At 37.8% G+C, this 23,108-nt stretch overlaps 1 protein-coding gene across 3 annotated transcripts; it reads left to right on the plus strand.

Moving 5' to 3' along the window:
• The first annotated feature begins 7,171 nt into the window (after positions 1 to 7,171).
• LOC148021852 (type I inositol polyphosphate 5-phosphatase 8-like) lies at positions 7,172 to 15,413 on the plus strand. 3 transcript variants are annotated; one of them, XM_087697366.1, is made up of 14 exons: positions 7,172 to 8,359; positions 8,480 to 8,615; positions 8,754 to 8,864; positions 9,077 to 9,164; positions 9,398 to 9,502; positions 10,151 to 10,664; positions 10,834 to 11,036; positions 11,148 to 11,256; positions 11,479 to 11,624; positions 11,717 to 11,913; positions 12,493 to 12,723; positions 12,814 to 12,918; positions 13,054 to 13,154; positions 13,249 to 15,413. In XM_087697366.1, the coding sequence occupies exons 1-10, from the start codon at positions 8,327 to 8,329 to the stop codon at positions 11,895 to 11,897; spliced, it is 1,626 nt and encodes a 541-aa protein (XP_087553492.1). In that variant the 5' UTR covers positions 7,172 to 8,326; the 3' UTR covers positions 11,898 to 11,913; positions 12,493 to 12,723; positions 12,814 to 12,918; positions 13,054 to 13,154; positions 13,249 to 15,413. The 3 variants fall into 3 exon arrangements, with proteins under 3 accessions (XP_087553492.1, XP_087553493.1, XP_087553491.1); XM_087697367.1 differs by having other exon boundaries at positions 13,061 to 13,154; XM_087697365.1 differs by having other exon boundaries at positions 13,038 to 13,154; positions 13,249 to 15,412.
• The last annotated feature ends 7,695 nt before the right edge of the window (positions 15,414 to 23,108 follow it).

The raw sequence follows: 23,108 nt of genomic DNA on the forward strand, positions 1-23,108 counted from the left end.
ATGTAGGCTATTTTTTCATTTTGTGCAAAAAAATTTATAGCAATCAATTCTAGGCTGGTAAGAGTCCTTATAGCCTCCTTTATACTATGCTCCATAGCACATGTTGGTTTTGTGATATTTTTCTCCATACATGCATTACATCAAGTACAATCAATAGACATGTTTGGAAACAATGATGTATTCCTTATGTTGGTTGTTGAGGATAAGTTGGATGGAACCAACTATCCACTGTGACCTTATATGATGCATCATAGATTGGTTGCGAAGGGGATTTGGAACATTGTACATGAAATTGAAAGACGTCTTGGTGGTGTTTCAAAATCTGTGTATAGTAGAAGAAACACAAATGTGTTGTTGAGGATGACGCTACCGGTTTTCAATTTTTATCTAGTTAATATTAGGATACCACCACCATGACCTACTAAGCAAATTTCTTGGGATGGTAGAGATATAGAGGCACATGCTTTGATTACATTGTTTGTTAAATGTATCATAATCCCATTTATTCACTCATATAAGACACTTAAGGATTCTTTAGATACTCTTGCACATTTTTATAAGGAAACAATGAGGCCTGTGTTGCTTACTTGCATAATCATTTAGAAAGTGAACATATGGATGAAGATGACTCCATGGATAATTTTTTGACAAAGATCAAAGATCTTAAGAATCATTTGATTTCTATAGATGAGATTTTTCTAGACAATTCTCCTGCATCTTCTCTTCATTTGATGATAAAAGGCAATTCAAATGCTTTGTCATTTGATGAATTGGTTTCTATTTTTCTACAAGATGAACCATTTATGCAAAACATTTCCATTATTCATGTTGTAGACCAAGCTTTTGTGGCTAACTAGAAACGTAAAGGAAAAGCTTACTTTTCTTAAGTAAGAATATGCTTTTTCGACAATGAATGCTGATAAGGATGAGAATAAAAAAAGAGAGTAAGATTTTTTTTTGGGTATTGTGAGGCAAAAGATCATATCATTAAGTTCCTAAACTAGCTGTAAAAGAAGCCAAGAAGAAAGAGGCTAGTATGGCTGTGTAGGATATATAATGGAGATGTAGTACACAATGCACTATGACTCTTCTTTACTTGATTCTTGCATGTAAATTTATGGCACTCTAATAGTGGTGCCACAAAGCATATTACTTCTCTACGGACTTTATTTACTTTTCTTGAGCCTATCCCTAAGGGGAGTACTATGGCATGTGCTAATAACTCCTCTTATCTTGTTAAAGAAGTTAGGGAAATTGTGTTGACAATTGTTAGTGCTAGTACTTTCACACTTATGAATGATTTATATGTACTAGAGATCAAGAAGAATTTGTTGCTAGTTTTTGCAGTTGCTAAGATTGGCTTGATTGTGAAGTTTGTTGATGAGAGATGTATAGTTCATGATCTCACTTGTGGTGATACAATTATTCCATCTAGTTTACTAAGCCATGGGCTATATAAGCTCAATAAGTATGGGAAATGTTTGGAAGAAATCGTATGTATAGTTGTAGATTCATAGGTGATTTTAGATGCAAAACTTTGGCATGCGTATTTTGGTCAACTGAATTTTGCCAGTTCATTGTGGTTGTAGTTATATGATATGATGTCTTCATTGCTTACTCTTGAGGCACCTAGAAAACATGTTTGTGAAGGTTGTATATGGGGTAAAACACAATGTGCTTCATTTTCGAAAGATGGTTCAATGAGAGTTGTTTGCAAACTATAGCTTGTACACAGTGATGTTTGCGGTCCATGCAAATATCCTTTTTTGGCTAGTACCTGAACTTTGTGACTTTCATTAATGACTACTTCAAGCATGGATCAATATATGGTTTAAAAGATAAGTTTGAAGTATTTTTGTGCTTCAAGAAATTTGTTAACATGGTTGAAAATTTGTTAGATTGTAAAGTGGGCACTCTTTATTTAGATTGAGGGGAGGAGTATATGTCTAAGGATTTAGTGCATGTCTAGTTGAATGTGCAATAAAACACGATATACAATACTATACACATTGTAGAAAAATCATGTAGCTAAGAGAAAAGATAGATTTCTCATGGAGATAGCATGATACATGATTAAGAGTCAAGCTTTGCCACATGGTTTATGGCTTGAGGCAGTTTTATGCGTAGCCTATGTACTTAATATCGTACTGTAGCTTTGCAATCTATCACTCAGTACAAGGCTTCATATGATAAAAGCCTATGTGTAACTCACTTGTGTATTTTGGTTGCTTGTATTATGCTTTGATACTAGTGCAACAATTGCAAGAAGTTAGATGATAAGGTTATAGAATGTATTTTTGTTGGGTACAATAATGAAGAAAAGGTTATATCATCCACAAAGTAAGTGTATCTTGGTTTGTTGTGATGTTGTCTTTATGGAAGATGTTTTTTAGCCTTTACTTTCATATACAAAAGAGATAGACGTATGCTCACATGGTATCTATGATACATTGTTGCTGCTTCAGTGGTATGTAGTCACACTTAATGCCAAAGGAGGCAGTTTTTCAAGCATACATATTTCTAATGATAACATGGATCATCCTATATCTAATGTGGATGTGAATGATGCACTTCTTGATGAGACAATAGAGATTGAGAATTCTAGGACCATGCCAAAATGGCTTCTATAAACATTATGTGACAGTAAGTTGTATGCACCATTGGCTAGTCATACTTGTTTAGGCTCTCATAGTGCCTCTCATGCATCAAATCGTTATGCTTTGACTATTTCTAGCTTGTATGGTGAGGATGTGCTTGTGTCTTTTGAAGCTTGACACAAATTTAAGAAAAATTGAATGGTTGCTATGAAATTTTCATATGATGCTATTGTTAAAAATGGTACTTGATTTTTATGTGATTTACCTCTTAGCAAGAAGGCCATTTAAATCAAGTGGGCCCAAGTGAAAGCTCAAACTAGATGGTAGTGTTGATCACTATAACACTAGACTTCTTCCAAAGGGTTATTCTCAACAGAAAGGCACTGATTTTGAGACCTTTGCTTCCACTTGCCATATGACAACTAATCTTAGAATTTGTGCATTAGAAGCCCATATTGGTTGGAATGTACATCAGTTGACATCAAAACTACATTTTTGAATAGTGATTTACACAAGGAAATTTCTTTTTTTAGCCTCATGTGCAAAAAGGGCAAGAAAACAAAGTGCATGGATTGAAGAAGGCATTATATAGTCTGAAGCAAGTACCTTAGACTTGGAAGGAGAAGATGCATTTGTACTTGATTTTACATGGCTTTTAGAATAGTCCAACTAAGAGCACCTTATATTTAGACATGAGGTTGATGTGCCTCTCTAATCACTAATCATTGTGCTTTATGTCAATGCCATGTTGCTTAATGGTCCTAATAAGACGCATATTGTTGATTTTAAGGTTAAGTTGAATTCAACTTTTGACATGTTAGATTTGGGGCTATTCCATCATTATTTGGGCTTTCAGCTCAAACAATGTGATGGAGGTATTGCTTTGTGTCAAAGAAATTATGTTGAAACATTATTATAGAGATTCAATCTTGTGGATTGCAAGCCTATTGCTACTCATATGGAGAAAGGCTTGAAGTTGAGCCTTCATGATGTCGAAGTTTACTTTGACATGTTTCTCTATCAATAGGTTGTGGAATGCTTGATTTATATATGTATTACAAGGCTTGGCATTTAGTTTGATGTCTCATAGATGAGCAAATTTATGCACAACAGCAGCTAAGGCTTTAAGCATAGGCAAGTGATGAAGTAGACATTTTGCAACTTGAGTGGTATTCAACACCTTGGGTTGTTTTCTCTGAAGGGAGGATTAGTACCATTTGATTTACATGCATTTTTGGATTATGATTGTGCTAGTTGTTGTCCACAAGTCATTTTTTCTTCATGCTTGTTGGCACCTCATGCATATCATGGTTGAGTAAGAAGGAGCTCATTGTGGCTACTTCTAGTTGTGAAGCTAAGTACAAGGTAGATTTCATAGGGCTACACTTGAGTGTGTTTGGCTCATATGCCTTTTGTTTGAGTTAAGTATTGGACAGTTATTCCACCACCATCTTCAATGACGATTAGAATGCATTGGTATTTTTTGTGGATTCTAGTGTTCCAAAAATGTACTAAGCACATTGAGATACACTAAGATTATGTCGAGGATAGACTCTTTGCAAGAGAGATTACCTTGATGTAGGTGCCAACACAAGACAACCTTGTATATCTTTTTATAAAGGCTTTGGGCTTACTCCCATTTGTGAATTGATCTAGTCCAATGGGCATGGCACTTCCCTATACATGAGATCTAGTTTTTGTTCACCATAGCACTTCTAAGGGGATTTTTTAGGGCATACTCAATCTTATAAATATTATCTATTGGTACCTCTGAATACACTTTGAGAAATGCTCTCTCAAGCTTCTTCTTCTTGAAGCTATGTACTTGACATTCCTACAACCCTAAATCCAACATCTACAAAATCATGAGAATTATATTAAGTATTAAACGGAGGTGTTTGACATAGAAAACATTGAAAAAGAGATATAAACATTTATAAGTTTTAAATTGAGATGGACGAAGTATTGCCCAAAAATGGTGAAAGATGGGCTAGATCCATTAAATTTCTACTACAAAATTCATATTAAATAAAATAACATCCTACAGTTGATCAATCTCTTGGATTTATAAGGAGCTCTTTTAAGTTTATTTTCAAGTTAAACACATTGGTATATTAGTAAAGTATCATTAAAGAATTGAACACCTAAATTCATATTAAATAAAAGAAAATCCTATAGTTGATCAATCTCTTGGCTTGATAAGGAGTTCTTTTAAGTTTATTTTCAAGTTAAACATTGGTATATTAGTAAAGTATCGTTAAATACTTGAACTCTCTTTAATTTAAGTGTTCAAGTATTCATTGTCTTTCAAGATTGTGTGTTGACTTCAATAATCATGATGGGATCATCTAGCCCAACAAAACATACAATGCAAAGAATTTATTTAAAACTTCCTAGGTGGAGCCCTCAACATATTGTGTCCAAAAATTCTTTTAAGCTTCCTAGGTGGAGCCCTTAGCATATTTTGTACATTCATTAACATCTTTAGAGGGCTTGTGTGAGCCTCCATCTTTTGAAAGGATACACTCATAAAGGTTTTTGCTGGCTTATGCGAGTCTATGCATACATGTGGTTTCTTTATTTTGTAAAAAATAGAGCAATTGCAATTTATGTGGGCCACACTACAGGCTAAGCTTGCATTCATATTGCTTTTTAAGTCATTCAATACTTTTATAGATACATGAGTCACCCTTGTCATTTACAGTGAAGTGATATTGATGTTGGTTATTTGAACTCTCCATTGGCATAGTTGTGCCATATCTTATGAGTAAGCCAACAAATAGTTCTTTTTACAAAATGAGAAGACAATTCAAATGGATTGAACAAAAAAGAAAAAGGGTTTACATCTAGGAAGATAATATGACACATGTCCACAGTATATGAATAGTACATGCAGTTGAGGATTGAGCTACATCATAGTGGGCAGAAGAGGTATTACTAGATAGAGGCCTAAATTGAGCTTTATGCACATTGAACCTAAATTTTCAAACGAGTGTTCTTTTTGTTGTATGATTCTTTTGTTGTAAGAGTTGCTATATGTGACGTTCTCAACTTATGTTGATATATGAGCAAACATGTGAGAAAGTTGAAGTTAGGAGCAATTGCTAAACAAGCCACAATAGACAGTGAATTCCATTTGCACGTGTTTTGGGCCATACCTCTTATTGATAAAAGTTCATGCATATGTGCTCATAAGCGAAGATGCATAATGATGAGCTTATCATGCAAGGTACTCTCTTGTATGTTTATTACATCATATTGAAAAGGTGAAAATGTAGTTTCTGGCACGAATTTGCATTTGGAGGAGGACAAGCTCCATGTGAGGATGAAGGCAAGCAACAAGGACAAATTCAAGGTTGAAAGAACTTTTAGGGGGTTGATCCTACCAAAAGGGTAAAAGTTAAACTCGATTTTAAAGAGACCTTTCACATGAATCACAATTATGTGGATCAATATTAGGTGTGGAAATGCCTCTTAGAGTTAAGAGTGAACGATGATTTGTCCCTAGTTAAAGTGTATTCCATGATCATATATGGTTTCTATTTCAAGTCATGAAAGAACCATTTTGCTTGGTAATGAAAATTACATAATTTGTGAAGGATCTTGTAGACTATGTTTATCCAATGTGCATATGTAGAGTTGGAGCTTAACGCTCTATGGCATTAGACCTTCCATAAAAGTGAGAAAGAGTGAATGTGAGAGTTCTACATCTAATGCTTATTACTTTAGTGGTTGGATAGTGGCCATGATTGAGTGGGAAGAGGAATAATTTTTTATTATCAAGGCATTTGCTTCATAGTAGGAGGGTTCAAATGATAGACATGCATGTATGGGATGAGATGGTTGTTACTTAGCATAGTGTTGAGAATATAGTGCCAATCATGGCAGGAAATACTCCAAAGTTTTGATACCATTTGGTGATGGTTTGTCTTGCATTTCAAGATGAGTTGATTATTTACGAGGGATACTCCCTAGTACTAACCATTCCACTCAAGGGGATGAATTGAGAATATAATGTGAAGCATGGCGTGAAATACTCGAAATCCCAATTCCATTTGGTGGTGGGTTGTAACTTGTGTTGCATTTCAAGGTGAGGTGAGTGGATTATTTATGAGGGATATTACCTAGTACCCATTCCATTCAAGGAGGATCAATTGATGGGTACAAAGGGTTGATTTGGTATGTGGCTAGAGCCTAGATTCCAACTTCCCATACTATCTAGTCTTCAGTGCATAGTGCATATTGATGCAGAGTGATCCTTTTTCAAAAATATAATTAGCGCGATGGGGGAGGATTTGCAGGGAGACATCCCATTAATCAAGGGTTTTGGGGGGGCGGTTGTGGTGACGGCACTAAAGAAAGACGGTGTATGGGTAATGGGGGGCAGAGGGCAATTAAAACAACGTTGAAATGGATCAGGATGCATGTTAAGGTGATTGATTATAGATGATGAGGTATGGGCAGGAGTGATGGCCCTGATGGGAGGAGGTACATGAGAATGAGAGAGAGAGAGAGAGAGGGGGGGGGGGGGGGGTCGGGGGATGCCTTTGATAATGATACATCGATACATTGATAATATGCCTGTCCAGGACTTTGGGCGCCCGATGAACATAGAAAACAACAATGGGGTGAGACGGGATGTCTGTTGGGCTCAACCGTGCGCGCCCTCTGAGAGAGACTCTCTCTCTCTCTCTCTCTCTCTCTCTCTCTCTCTGTGTTTCTCTCTCTTGTATTAATGAGTAATCTGCCTGCACTCCCACAATGTCCCAACATTCATTCATTAGTGAAATTAAGCTGTGTCACTGGTCAGATTTGAGAGTCACATCTCTCTCTCTCTCTCTCTCTCTCTCTCTCTCTCTCTTTCATCTCACATAAGTCCAGAATCTATCAAACCCCTCGTCATAATTTGTGCCTTGCTTAGCCTACCTTCCCTCCCTGCACACTCCCATTTGGGATGATCTCCCACACTTGATTGAACCCAATGTGTGGGATCATGATGGCTCTTGCAAGTTCATTTTGTCTTTCTTGTCATCAATAACTGTTCGAACCCATGCATTTTCATTGCCCAGAATGCCTGCACCATTGGCAGATGGCTGCGCATTACAGACCGCTGCTGCGGTGCCAGCGTTCGGAATAGGTCGTCGCATTTTTGTGTAGAATGTAGCACAGCCTCCCATTTTACATGCAATGTCTAGGACCATGGGTGGCTTGGTCTATGCGTCCTGGGTCTGAACTCCATTTATCTGCAAAAGTCCTGCTTGGGATCATATCTACCTTGGACTAGTGTCAAAATCTGTACATAGGTGGTGGCTGACTGATTTTACCTTCAGAATCTATACATAATGACACTGTAACTCAGGGCTTGCCAGGCATATGAGGGTATGATACATATGTTTGAATCTCTAAATAGGTGATGGATGACTGATTTTACCTTCAGAACCTATACATAATTGCACCATAACTCAGAGCTTCCCAGGCGTATGAGGCTATGATACAAATGTCTGAACCTTGTAGTATACTCAGTATCTTAACCTGTGAACAGGGCCATTTATTTGAAGAATCTTATTCCTCTTTGGACCCTAACATTGATTCCAAAAGCTTTTGCTGAATCCTTGCCATAAGAAGCCTTCCTGCTGAACAAATGTAGGCAAGTCTCAACTGAACAATTGAAGCAACCTTGATCGCTCCATGTGCCATCCTGTCTCAAGAGTCTCCCAGGTCCGATAGAAATGAGAGTGCCTGAAGATACCAAACCTCTCAGGGTAACTTTCAATATGCTCAAACAATATATTTACCTTATGCCTAACAATGTTTTCGTGTGCTTGTCTGTTTTCTCTCCTTCCCTTGAAGCTTACCGTAAGCTTGCAATTGTCCGCATGTAGTTTTGGTCAAGGCTATCGCTTAAGAACTGGTTGAGTCGACCATCATCCACTTATCGAATCGAATTCCGGCGTGATGTTCATGATATTCAGCAGATTAGAAGCCATATCCACGACACAAATGCAGAAAACAGAGATGGTATTGACTGCACTAACCTCTGACTGCTTGATGGTTTTGCCTAATCAGTCTACGTACACTATTATTGATATTTAGTGTGACATCAATCGTATTTGAAGTTAACCAGTTTTACAATCTGATTGTGAGACAAAATTGCAGGCATGATAGAGTTTGGTGCTGAATTTGACTCAAGGAGGCACAGCTGCAGCTCTGCAGCTAATGGAACCTTCAATTCAGATGAGCTTAACCAGCGCTACTCTACATCTTCATGTAAGTGTAACTAAAAGCAAGTATTACTGCATCGTTGAAAAAATCTTGGATCACACGACTGATTAACTCATCTATTAGAGGAATAAATTGCAGAAAGGAAAAAGAAAACAACTTTGGACAGCACGCCTCATGACTGATTGATTTATTCATCAGAGAAAGAGATGCATGTTACAATCACGTATGTTGAACAACCTGAATGTTGATTTTAACAGGTCAATCACATCCTTCTCTGAACGTGATGATGTCCAAGGACTCAGAAAATATCCTCAAGGCTAAGCTGACAGAGAAGGAGCAGATTCGGTATGCTCCCAATGGCCCATTCAACAAACTTGGGTTTATTTTCTGATGGGTCTTGAAAGATATTGAGTACACAGCGCGTATTTTTGTACCTAATTGAAGCTAATCATGATGCTAATTTGCCCAATGCATGAATGAATTAGGACATCTATCCAATAAATATTCATGATGCTTGGGTTAGATCATGCCTGATTGAATGAATCGGAAAGCTGGTCTTTGCTTTGCATGAATTTCAGGATTTTTGTGGGCACTTGGAATGTCGGAGGACGGCCTCCCGTGGACAACATGGATCTTGAGCGATGGCTAGGCTCAGAGGAACCTGCAGACATTTATGTTATTGGGTACAGTTCTCTCTCTCTCTCTCTCTCTCTCTCTCTCTCTCTCTCTCTCTCTCGCGTGCATGTGTGTGTGTGTGTGTGTGTGTGTGTGTGTGTGTGTGGTGCACGTGTGCATGTGCATGTGCATGTGCATGTGCATGTGCATGTGCATGTGCATGTGCATGTGCATGTGCATGTGCATGTGCGCACGCACGCACGCATGCACGCACAGACACACACACACACTCAAGCCATTCAAAAAAAGCACAGGTATCTGTTAAAACCATGGGATTCTTTTGCTTCCCATGATTTGCACCAAATATTTTGATTGTTTCCTTTTGTCCTGAGGTAACTGTATTATTGAGTCAATCTGCAAGGTCGTTCTGATGCTTACAGATGTGATATTACAACGCCTTGTCTTGGGAGATGATTCGGATCCCAATAGCCTTGACAAAAATTGTTAAAAAACATTGTTAAAAATCGGTCCCTCAGTTGACACCTTGTGTGTGGGTGGGAATCTTGAATCTCTTTTCCACAGCAAATTATGGGATTGGTTCAGCTTGACAGGGTACCAATGAGTTGTGTGACATGTTGTGGTATGCGGTTGAATATTAATGAATGATAACTCAACTACTGTGTCTTAGTTTTGTTTAAATTGTTTGGAAGTTACAGGTTCCAAGAAGTAGTTCCTCTGAATGCAGGAAATGTCCTGGGTGCTGAAAACAATGTGCCTGCTGCAAGATGGTTACATCTCATAAAGCACACACTCAACAAGGACCCTTATTGCACCTTGAAGAGGAGTTGTAGTACATCATCCTCAATGTGGCAAGAATCAGGGTTGAATGATTTCAAGCAGGCTGAAGATCCCTTATATTATTGCAAAAATCAAATGGCATCCTCCATTACAAGCTCGTCTGCTGGGGTCAGCAGTCCAATGGATTTTATGGATGACACAGATGGTGCTTTTACAAGCCCTACACTTGCTTCCCCTTCAAGATTGGGTCTGAGCAGGTCTTTGAAATGTAGGCCTACCCATAGCGATAGCTCTCAGTATTTCCTAGTCGTTAGCAAGCAGATGGTGGGCATATTTCTGTCAGTTTGGGTTTCAAAAGATCTCCACAGGCATGTGAGCAATGTCAAGGTGTCGTGTGTTGGTTGTGGCCTCTTGGGATATCTTGGAAACAAGGTAATTCTATACTCGCAAGTCAAATTCAACTATTTGTGTGGTTTGTCCCAACATTTGACACTCCTTTAACAATAAAACAGGGAGTGTTGTTCAAAAGGCCCTTGTTCTCTGATGGTGAAGGACTGTTTCATTCCCTGACATTGTATTGTGTTTTACTTTTGATGAACAGGGGTCTATTTCTATCAGCATGTGTGTCCATCAAACCACATTTTGTTTCATATGCAGCCATTTGACTTCTGGGCAAAAAGATCGTGATGAATTCCGCAGAAATGCTGATGTTCTCGAGATAATGAGGAGGACACATTTCAATCGCCGTCGTTCCACTAAAATGGCAGGATTCATGAGTCTCCCGCAAACAATTATGCAACACGAGTAAGGGGGTCCATGCTAAAACTTCTTTCTTTCTACGCCCATCTCTTGAGCCATCAAGGCTCCAATTCCCATGTCAAACCATCGGTGATGTGTAGCTTATCTTTTTGGCAGTCGGATTATATGGTTGGGGGATTTGAATTATCGGCTAGCTCTCTCTCCAAATGACACACTGTCCTTGCTTGTCAAAGAGAACTGGAAGGCGTTGCTAGAGAAGGACCAGGTAGCAAGAGTTTACATGCTGTTTTACCACGTAATTATCATTATAGATTCAGGAACATATACATGGCTAAAGCTAGCACATATCTGCAACCTCTTCCCTAATTGATGCCCCTGTACTTACCTACCCTTTACAGTCTATAGAGCCTACTGTTATATTTTCCTACAACTGTACTTATTTAATATATTCTGTATGGGCCCATCAATAATATCTGTGTGATTGCAGCTTCACATGCAGCGTAAAGCTGGCCGTGTTTTTGTGGGTTGGAATGAAGGCCAAATCTACTTTGCTCCAACATACAAGTATAGGACCAATTCTGATTGCTATGCTTGGGAAAAGCCCAAGGGTGAGAAGCGTCGCACACCCGCATGGTAATCAAGAAGCACTCAGTCCTGTTGAGTATTTCACCAAAGGGGGGCTGTGAAACGTCTATGCTTACATTTACTCAATGCTGTACAAGCAGGTGTGATAGGATCCTCTGGTATGGAAGAGGATTGAAGCAGCTTGCTTACATCAGGTCTGAAGCTAGATTTTCAGATCACAGGCCTGTGTATGCTGTGTTTTCTGCTGAAGTGGAGGTCTTGAGCCCCCGAAAGTTAGAAGACCTTCTGCTCCGTCAAATTGCTGAAGTTGACACCAATTGACCAAGGCATCAATGAGGTATTTTTCTTTCTTCATTATGCCTAGACCCATGGCTAGCATGTGATTTCGACCCAGTGACGTTAAACCATCTCAGGACATTTAATTTAACCTCTCATGACACGACACCAGTTGTGGGATTGGCTAGAGCCTGGTATGTGAACATCCCACCATACAGCTCTGCTGTGATTAGAAAGTGGCTTCAATTTAAGTTGATTTTATGTAATGCAATGGTTTGGATTATGCGGAGCACTTGTCGGATAATGGGGTATGGGAAACCACTCCATGGTAAGATTTGACCCTGTCTAGGCAGGAGGGTCCTAGGAAGTGGTGCAGTTCCCATGACAATGCCATGAGGTAACCAAGAAAGCTGCTATAGATAGGGAACCATCTAGGTATTATAGAAAAGCTTGATGGCATCTTGGCAAGGCGATTAGACGAGTGATTTTTCAGACCAGAGGTACCGAGAATACACAACTCACTGATAATTGTTTAGCAGAACAACATATAAACACCTGTTTTTTGTTTTTCTTAGGAAGGGCAATGCACAGTGAGGTATCTAAGTTTTGTATTTCGGTTTCTTCTGATGTTGAAATGTAGGCACAAGAGGATCCCATCTTCCAGCTGAGAAGGCAATTTTTAAGCTGCAATCAGCTAGATGAAATTGAGAGTTTGCTTCCATGATCCAATGCTAGGGGAATCAGCTGGGGTCTGCTCCTTGCTCTGTAAATGGTGGGCAGTCCACCTCAAGTGACAATCAGAGTAACAGGAAACCTCAAGCTAGCAGATGTACAGGCTGTTTGGAAAGTCCAAATCAAGATGTCATTTCAAGTAATTACTTTTTCATGATATATAAACTGGAGATTGCTAGTTTGAATTTAGGACTAGATTTCAACTCATTTGCTCGGAGTCCTTTCACAGGAGGATCGTCAAATCAAGGGGTTAAACAAGAGTGCCTGAAGTAAACAAGTCAGTGGAACGAGAATCACTTCTGGAGACAGCACTGTTCAAGTGGAACCTTTACAGGTTTTTAGAGAGTTTTTTCAGCTTTTTTGTAAAAACCTGAGTCTCAAACTTCTAATGTCCAACATAGCATTCATTTGACACTAAACTGCAGTCATTTTGGTGAACTTTGCATTTGACAGAGTCCTCTTCCTGTAGAATACAGGCTAGGAGCTCCGAGGTGTGCCACCCTGGCCGTGTCCAGCAAAAAAAAGGATGCTGTTAGATGGTTATTTTTCTTACAGTGATAACTTCTGAAGGTAAAAGTTATCAAGCATATTGCATGTTGAACACATGCTTTATCAAATGATGTGAATGAGTGCAATTGATTTGATTGCTTGTATCTTCTTTCAGGTCTTCCAGCTGTGTACTGATTGGCTTCATTTTCACAGCAACTAGTACACTATGATAAATTCATAGCATGATCACAGGCCAAACTGTGGAAGACATTGGTGTGTTTCTCATGTGAGAATATGGATAATTATTCGATTTTCTTGCACAGAATGCGACAGAAATAATCAAAGCCTTTCTATATTGCCTCATATAGATTATATTATAAGAAAGCTCCTTCGAAACCTTGAGAACTGTGTATAGTGATGGTGACTAAAGTCTCAAAAATATTTCCCTGTGATTGGAATAGTTTCTACAACATGGCAAATATGTAATAGACAAGTACACAACAGAAAGGGTCACTGCTTAAGAGCTGCACAGGACATACAAAGTCCTTGCTATCTATTATCATTCATCATCATTTATACCTTATGATTGAGTCCTACAGAATGATTGCTTGGACCTTTATATTCATAATGCAATGCACCTTTGATATGGTCTCTAGGCTTCTCCATCTATAGCTATTCCTAGGCAAAAAAATTTAGCTGTGGCCCATCCCGCAACTATCAAAAGAGAGAGAGAGAGAGAGAGAGAGAGAGAGAGAAGAAACAAACTGTGAGAAGGTTTATCAGGGGTTCATGAGCTTGCATTAATAAGAGAATCTTCCTAAAAGAGCCAAGTGCATTCTAAAGCCAATACAAAAGGATTCAACCTGGATGGTTTACAAGTTTTTAAAAAAGAATTTTGGTTGTGCTTTTTCTTGGTGTTAGCCTGGTCAGGACTTCCCAAAAGATGCATGGAAGAGTCGAAAGATTTAACTACAGTTGGGAGGGACCTCTGCCAATCATTGTTCCATGTATAACCCATGTCCTTGGCAAATGACAAAATAAGCTTGTGAAGTTTCAGTGTTCACAGAAAACATTTTTCGGGGTCGATACAAAGACCTGACCTTCACGGTTGATAATTTGCAGGTGTTTCCTTAGATTTTGCAGGTTTATATGGGTCATTATAGCTGAAGTCGCTCTAGATTTTCAATTTAAGAATATGCCTTCCTGCCCAAACATGTCAAGGTTGTTTTCCAAATTCTGCAATTCACTTAGCATGAAACCTCGGTAATTCCCTTGACACTAGTAGGCCCCAGTTATTATGTACTGAAATAGTGAGACCAGGCTACTTCTTTTACTCTTGTGTCTTGTGTGTCTGAGTGGTCAAGCCTCGGCCCTCAAGTGTGCCATGCCAGCCTCCAGGCCGAGCAAGCCATTAATTTTCGAGCCTACTATTTTGAATAGTCGTTGATGTGGGTGTGTCAGGATAAAGACTGGAGAGGGGAAAAACACACACCGAGGGGAGTCTCAACCATCAATTTCGATATCTACAACACACATGGATGATGATACCGGGTGTCGCTGCCTGCTGCCCTGTCTGGGATTTCGATATGGGTTTTTTATTTTTGGGGAAAAGCTTGAAATTTGATTTGGGGGTTTTGGAAAACGGATAATTTACACATTTATACATGCGGGGGAGGGAGGTAATATAGAGGGCGATGATGACTGGGCGGTGCTATGATTGCACATAGTACTACGAAACGAGGCAGAAGAGCTTCTCTCTCTCTCTCTCTCTCTCTCTCTCAGTCTGAGACCCTGAGTCTTCCCTGTTTCTCTCTCTCCCTTTCTCTCTCACCCAGAGCCCCTCCCGAGTCCTCTGTTTTACGGTTTTTTACCCCTTTCCGTCTCCCAGTCTCTCTCCCCCTCTCTCTTTCTGAGTCCCCTGTTCCTCTCAGACTCGCAGACTCAGAATCTCTTCCCCCCAAAACGCCCTGTCAGCATCAGAAGTCAGGCTCGTCACTGGGCTATCGTCCTATCGTACGCCAGTGACTGCCCATCATCATTTCTTCGATCAAATTTACTCGATACACTTTAAATAACCAACATTTTATTCTAGCAATGATTCCCACAATTGCTTCGTTAAAAAAAATATAGCATTATATGCTGGCCATCATTTGAAAATTCTGGATCAATGATTCCCAGAACCACCTGATTAAAAATACTAAGATTGGAATCCACATTGAAATTAAGGTTGTAATGTACATTGATTTGAAGAGCAACTCTTTTCCTAAACCCAAAGGGGAGAATAATGTCAATGGGTTATTTACAAAAGCTGTTATTTCAAGTACTCAGAATGCAATAAAATAACATTGGCAAAAACCTATGCATAGGCAGGCCAATATTTCAAGTAATCACATTGTAACAAGAGGAGCAATGTTGGCTCTTCTTTTTTAAGGAAACTTTCACCCAAATTTGTACTCTTGGCAAAGCTTTGAAAATTGAAGTGTCAAGTTTACCATCATCTTCCAACATCAAAATTGTTAATGTAAGAATAAGCTTTTTTTATCCTGTATAGTTACCATAAGAAAAGCAAGAGAGTGCATATGCTCTAGGGCCACACCAGGCCTATCATCTCCCTCTCTGAGCATAGGCAAAACTATAAAGATCAACTAGTCCAAAAAGAAGTGCAAATAGTACATAAAGTTTTAGCCTAAAAGTTTTCAAATCATGAGAACGGCTTTTTTAATCTAAAATAGTGCTTTCAATTTAGCAAATCATTAGAGAAGCTTTCCGAACAATAGCTTTACTTTAATTGATACAAATGTTCGTGCATCTATACCTACGAAAGTATTTTGGGTCTTGAAAGTCAAGACATGCACCACAAGCCTTCAAATAATCAAAGTCATTAATATGAATGGTTGCTAAGCATTAAATAGTTATGTGGCATATGTGAGACTCTAACATGAAAACATTATTAACAATCAAATACTTGGGTCGCATACATGATTGGTTGATGATTGAGATTGAGAATGTTTAAACTCTACAACCCATCCTTTTCGCTTCTATTAAAGCTATTTTCTAAATAGCTTCTCTTTATGCTACTAGCCATTTGATAAGATGGCTACAATAATTGCTATGACATGGTGTTAAAGAGATGCTTGTAATGAATGCCCTTACATGCCTTTACTGTTCGATTGTGTCTTCTTGCTCACCTCCTTTTTTCATTCAATACTTTTTACTCCTCTTACTTGTACTATTACATGCCACCTTTTACCTCCACCTTCTAAGAGGATCATAACTTTCTCACGCAAAATATTGACCCTTTATTTCCCTCCATAGATATGCCACATGGTTAGAGTGAATCTCTAGCTCTTAATTTGATATGTTTTAACAAGTGCTTTTGTTAGTTGAAAGTTGTTTCTCAAGTAAGTCAATTTGACTTGCACAGATTATCCTAGTTGCCAAAATTGTTGTTTGGATGCTTACAAACACATCAAGTAACTTGTATCTTATTTTGAGAAGGTACTCCATTAACTTGCCCAACTATTGCAAATGCTTTGTACTTTATTATCTTCCTTTGTGTGTGTGTGTGTGTGTGTGTGTGTGAAGCAAGCGCAAAGAATCTTGTTTAAAAAGAATAATCATTTAGGAAATCATCACACAATGTGAGATGAGGTATGCTTGGCTTTGAGAGTGGCTTAAGCAAGGGGAATGTGCACAAGTCCTAGTGCCTCTTTGCCTCTACATGTCAATGTTTCTAAGCATTGAGGGATCAAAGAAGTTCTAAGCACTCAACAATGTGCTCTTGAGGTATTCTTCTAGTAATATCTTAGGGTTATGCTTCCAAGGATTACGAGTTTTAGTCACCTCAAAAGCCAATAGGCTAAAATATGTGGATGTTTTGGTTGAGAGAGAGAGAGAGAGAGAGAGAGAGAGAGAGAGAGGTGTGCTGAGGCTTGAATTGCACTTGCTATTAGTACTTTTATACCTTAGCACTAGTATACATGTAGAACCAACATATGCAAAGTAACTTAAAATGTCATATGAAGTTTTTACCTGACATTCAAGTGCCTTCCTGACGTTTAGGAAATTGTGTCTTTTGAGATCTTGCGTGATGAGTAATGTTATCTTCTTTAGGACAGTGCCAGATTTTGGTTGCTCATATTTGGTTCTATTATTGTGTATTTGTGTCTTGAATATTTACGATGTCTATTTCAAGTTATCTGATCGGGAGTGGTCGTGATGACAGAGAACTGTGTGATAGTTTTCAGGATAGTAGTTTTGCGTTGATGAATGTAATATGTAGTTCGTGTTTGTATAGTGTTCTTGAAGAATAAATGTATGAAATGGTTGTAAATCATGTTAGGGAGTTTCGTGCAGTAACATAGTTGTTTTAGGCAGTTTGATGTTTCTTGTATTTTTTGTTATGGTCTTGATAGGCCATAACACGGTGTCTTTGAATATTATGAAGTCTTGTCTTACTCCCTTTCTTCTCTTAAGTAGACATGAATATGATATGTGATGCACGGAGCTTGAAGAAAAAGGGTTGCAACAAGAAGGTGAAGCAGAAAACTCTAGTGATCAAGGATAAGGTTAAGTAAGGAGAGGGTTGAGAAATCTTCTTTAAGGTTGTTGAAAGATCAAGATAATGAAGGTGGTTATGGAGATTTCAACTATGTTGTACTAACAATGTCAAAAGAGACAATTGTTATATTGCTAAAAGGATCATGAAGGTTAGCAAGATAACCATGTTGGAGGATCTCTCCCCCTCTATGGATCCTTGAAGATCCTTTATGAGCCTGAGAAGAGGGACCAACAAGTATCACAAGGTGTTGCAATCATAGTTCAAGGAGATGGTATGGTGCTCATAATGGTGAGTTCTCTTGTTTTTTGAATCCCAATTTCCTTGTTCATTTTGTAAGTCCTACCAAAGAGCCTTCTAGAGACATATTAATTAATGTTGAAGGCAAAGGGCATCTTTTAGGCCCAAAATTTAGAGCCTTTCCATTCTATTAAATTGTTCTTTAGTATGAAGTTAGGTGGGTCAATTTTCCTATGGATATTTCATTTAGCCTTCTCCATAAAAGCCCTTGCCATCAATACACAATTATTAGTATCCATATCTGCAAAGATTGTGGAATAATGCTCATGTCTAGGACAACATATGAGATCACACATCAAATAGAATTTCCCCACAGGAGATGTTAGGGAGTGTTGAGATGATTTCAAGAAGTTTAAACCCTCTTGTCACCTTGAATTTTCCATAGTGTGAAATGGGGAGTTGTAGACTTCTTTTCAAACTTTGTCATATCTTGAGGTTCTATAAGGGATTCATGACATATCTAACCATTGGTGCAAGTGGGATGGTGATTGTAGACATATGGGTGTTTACATTCACCCTCCACCACATTAAGAAGATAGAAGTGGGAGCCGCTTTCTTATGGATGTTCTAGCACGTCTTCTTTGTCTATGGGGGGAATTCATGCTAGAACCCCACCAAAAAGTGCATGGACAACTTGTGGGTATGGAAGCTCTCTTGCCCAAAGGACTTGAGAAAAATGGGTATGTAAGGTAGTAAAGGTAGTTAAACAAGCCAATGTGAGGTTAGATCGGTACACAAATAGTGTCTACCACATATAAGCTAAATTTTAATTGGTCCTAGGCAATTGTGTGTAACTATCATAAAGAATAGTAACTACACATTCCTCATCTAGATGTGAATTGAATGTGCAATGCAAGATGAAGATATAGGGAGGTTGAAGGAAAAGGGTTGCAAAAGGTGAAGCAGAAAATAAGGATGGGGAAGGGCAAGATTGAGTGAGAAGAGGGTTTGAAAATCCCCTTTAGTATTCTTAACAGTAGAAATAATAGTGGAAAGGCAATGGGGACCCTTGATTCTTCAATCTCAAGGGAGCTTCCATGTCAACCAAGGACCCACATAGAGGGAGTGAGAGAGAGTGAGAAAGGGAGAGATCATGTTCTTCCCAATCATGACCTATCCATCCTTCTTGTCCAACCCCATTAGGAGCATAGCTAAAGTCTTGACAAGCTCTTTAGTTATGATTGCACAAGGTACCTTAGTTGTCAGTGTTTTCTTTTTCTTTTTTGGGAATTTGGATTTCCTTGTCCTCTTCAATAAGAAGTCCAGACTTCTTCTCAAAGAACTTGAGCTTCTACAAGGGAGGTATAATATACCTATCTAGTTGGAGTGGGGGACAAGGGATCATAAGTATGGGGTGTGAGAGATTGCATAATGGAAGTGGAAGTAAATATCATTGGCACAAACACAACCCAAAATTGGACAATTGAATAAGGCGAATAATGAACCTAGGTTACATTAATATGAATAAGTAAGTGTGCGAAAAATATGAGACTATTACATGATGGCATGTAACTATATGATGTATAACGTAGGGACACATAATCAAGTGTATATTGGATTAAGTGAAATATTAACGGAAAATATTCTTTTATATGAAAGAATTTCTTTCGTATGAAAAAATTCTTTTGTGTGAAAGAGTGTGAAAAATTGTTTTGTATGAAAGAAAGATTATTTTAAATATTGAGGATTGCATGTTCTTGTCATGTTTGGTTAGTCTTTGAATTTGAGGGGTTGCAAACACAAATGTAAGAAAAGTAAGAAAGAAATAATTAATAACTAGTTTAAGATATATGTTTCCTTTGTGAATCCTTAAGGGATTATAAGCAAATTAAAAAAATGTCGAGGACAACATTTGAAAATGTAATTGAGTAATAATATAAGATTTAAATATATGATTAGATAATAAATAATAACATTTGTACATGTAATATTAATTTAATAAAATAAATTTCAAATAAAAACTAATTAGAATTAATATACACTAGAATAAATTTAAAATAAATAAAAAATTGATGAGTAATAAATACTTGAATAAGATAATTTTTGTTAAAAGGAGAAAATATTTTCTCATCTAATCTTTAACAAACGAATTTGAGAGATTAATTTTTTTGGTGTAAACCATAAAATTTGTATTAAAAGAAAAATGCTTTTTTACATTATATTTATTTGGGATGCCAACTTTTTAAAAATTTTGTAAGTGCCTTTATCATGGCCCTTGATGCCTATTCAATTTGTTTTGCCTTGAGGTACACAAGCCAAAGAGGTCTTCAATTAAGACCCTTCAAGCAAATTCACTTTGTTTTAACTTGAGGTACAAAAGCAAACAAGGTCTTCACTTATGGCTATGTTGATTTTTGCCTTCATCTCTTTTTTTTTTTCAAAGGTGATGGTGCATTGATTGAGTAGAAAAGAGCATGTGCCTTTGCTCTATTATATCTTCGTACCATTTTGCAAGTTTATAGGTGGCCTTTCTTTTCTTCCTATTGTCGCTTTCCATATCTACTAGTATGGCCAATATATCCAAATTTCTGGTTCGAATGGAACACACTTGCTTGGCTCTTATTACTCATTCTTCATTTTTTAAATTATAGTACCTTATAATGTGACCCAAGTTAGTTTTTATCTATAAAAGAACATCGATTCAAGAATTAGAAGTAGGGTCACATGATACTCAAAACATAATATTTCAAAAAGATATAGAATAAGATTACCCATTTTTCCTTCATCTTTGAGAAACTTACATACTTTTCATCTATCTTTTACTCATCAACCTAAAGTATGTTGCAATTTACAAAAAAGAAGAAGGGTTAGCTGCTTATGATCTGTATACAAAATAAAAATTAATATTTAATAATGGATTGTACTCTTTCCTTAAAAAATAGTTTTTCATACAACGAACATTTTGTGAAAAAATTCTTTTGCACAATATAGTTTCATATGAAAAAAGTCCATTTCATAGGAAACATTCTTTTGTACCAAAGATTAGTGATTATATGATACTTACATTATTGTACGGTTTATATGTCTATATTAAATGTATAATGCATATTTTTAATAGATACAGGTGTATAGATACGACTTACTAATAAACTCAGAAAGATTCATAAACAGGCACTATAATCTATTATACTGAAGCATGATAACAAAGTAGAATACTACTAGGATAACCAACCACATTGCTTTTGGAATTTCTCTCCAACAAACACAAAATATGATCCCATAGAAGATAAGTTTGAGGACAAGTAGTATAATTTATAACCTAAAGTGGAGTCTCATAGCAACCAGGCTAGCTAGTGTACATGCAACCAACAGAATCACGGCAACTAGTGGAAATGCATCCACCCAATGGATAAATGTGTCACCCTAGCTACATAATATGCTACCCTGATGCCCATTGAAATGCATAATAATGTGCCCTAAATGCCCATGATATGCACTAAACTAACACCCTCTCTCGGCTCATGGGTGATCGGTATGATAAAACATATGATGATGATAAGAGCATAATAAATAGAATAATGACAACATATAGAACCATGGATACCCAAGATGTGGGTGGTCAAGCCAGTGTGCTAGTGATGCCAAGAGGCATATTCCACGGTGGATTTCGTGAGACCACAGTGGATTTCGTGAGGTTTTTATTCGACACTGGATTCCGTGAGGTTTTACGGTGGATTTCATAAAACTATATTTATTTGCCGAGGCTTGTACACAAGGTGGATTCCTTGTGCAAGAAGTTGACGGGGATGCCTGTCCTTTTCGGGCGTCAGATTAATTTAATGTGCACGTGGGTGATTCCAAAACGGGCGATTTCACAAAAATATATATTTAAATTAATGGGCATTTATGAGTTTAGAGTGCACTCATATTAAATTAAGGTTAGGACAGAGTTCCAACCTATTTATTTATTTTGTGGGCTGAAGACTGCTAGGTATTCACTTTTGTCGATTTAATTTTATTATTTTCTAACAATTGTGAATGCTTCAGCTACTGTGTAGAGCAGGAGGCAGCGGTGGCCTTGGGAAGCACCAGGCGATGGCGCGTATTCAAATTACTTAGAAAAAATTATCATTTTTGATGGACGCGCGTCTTATTATTATAGGCGTGGCGCTAATATTTATTTAGACACGCTTATTTATTAAAGCACTTGACAAATATTTATTGTTTTGTATGCACATAAGCGCTCGGTTTAAATATTTCATTATTGGACATTGTATTTGGGCACATCCTGACTTTTGGGACGTCCAACCGTTTTATTTTTTATTTGAGTAAAAGCAAATACAAAAGCTAAAGCATGCTAATTGTAAATTGGGCTATTTTTGAGCTTGTAGATTAATAAATTTATAAATACATGCCTTGTGGAGCGCTCACACAAGGCATGTGGGGAGATTATACCCAATTTGTCTTTTTGCCTCATGTCGTGCAAACTCTCTTCTTGCTTTTATGAGTTTATGTAGAGTTCTTTGTTATTGGGGACCTTCCAGTGCTCACTATGCATGCATCCAACATTTGATTTGCACACCAGTGGTATCAGAGCCAAGCTAAGATCAAGGGCTTTCAATTGCTTACCATCTCGCGCGAAGGCGAAGCTCCTAGAACGAATGGGCTCTACAGGTATTCTTGCGACAAACCGTCAATACCAGTGTGTTCTTGGCAGCGAAGAACCCTTTGCTGTGATGTTAGATCTCGAAGGACCACTCTTTGAAAGTGGAGGACCACTCAGGAAGCTCCTTCGTAAAGACTTTTTTTTCCCCAAAGAAATAGAGAAGAAGAAGATTAAGTGTGGAGTTAAAAAAAAGCTTTAAAAGCTTAAAAACACTTTAGAGCTCCTAATTTCCATTGTCTGTGGCGGCAGGATGAACTCATTGCGACGATCGCATCCAGTACAGGCCGCTGTCTGATCGATTGGCTAAGGAATATTAAGCTTTCCTAAAGCTTAAGGTTACTAACCTTATAAAAGCTCAATCTTAAATCTCCTGCATATTGGAAGTTCACATAAAACCAACCCCGAACCCGCTTTGCAACTTCAACAAGCCTCTATTCACACCTATGCGGTGACAGAGTCAACTTCTAGCAAGCAGATTGTTATACGTAGACTATACGGAAGACATATACTCTTGGAAGAAGACCGTTATCAATTACCGTACTTGCAAAAGAAGCAAGATCACATAAAGCCA

The sequence above is a fragment of the Lygodium microphyllum genome, chromosome 17, assembly GCF_053477565.2.
Source record: "Lygodium microphyllum isolate KBCC chromosome 17, Lygodium_microphyllum_v1.1.10, whole genome shotgun sequence".
Taxonomy (NCBI): domain Eukaryota; kingdom Viridiplantae; phylum Streptophyta; class Polypodiopsida; order Schizaeales; family Lygodiaceae; genus Lygodium; species Lygodium microphyllum.

Excerpts from the sequence above, each read along its gene's own strand:
- LOC148021852 (XM_087697366.1), top strand. The coding sequence starts at position 8,327 with ATGAGAGTGCCTGAAGATACCAAACCTCTCAGG. Across the intron at positions 8,360-8,479 it reads AAGATACCAAACCTCTCAGG|TTTTGGTCAAGGCTATCGCT; the intron begins GTAACTTTCAAT and ends GTCCGCATGTAG. Across the intron at positions 8,616-8,753 it reads AAATGCAGAAAACAGAGATG|GCATGATAGAGTTTGGTGCT; the intron begins GTATTGACTGCA and ends ACAAAATTGCAG.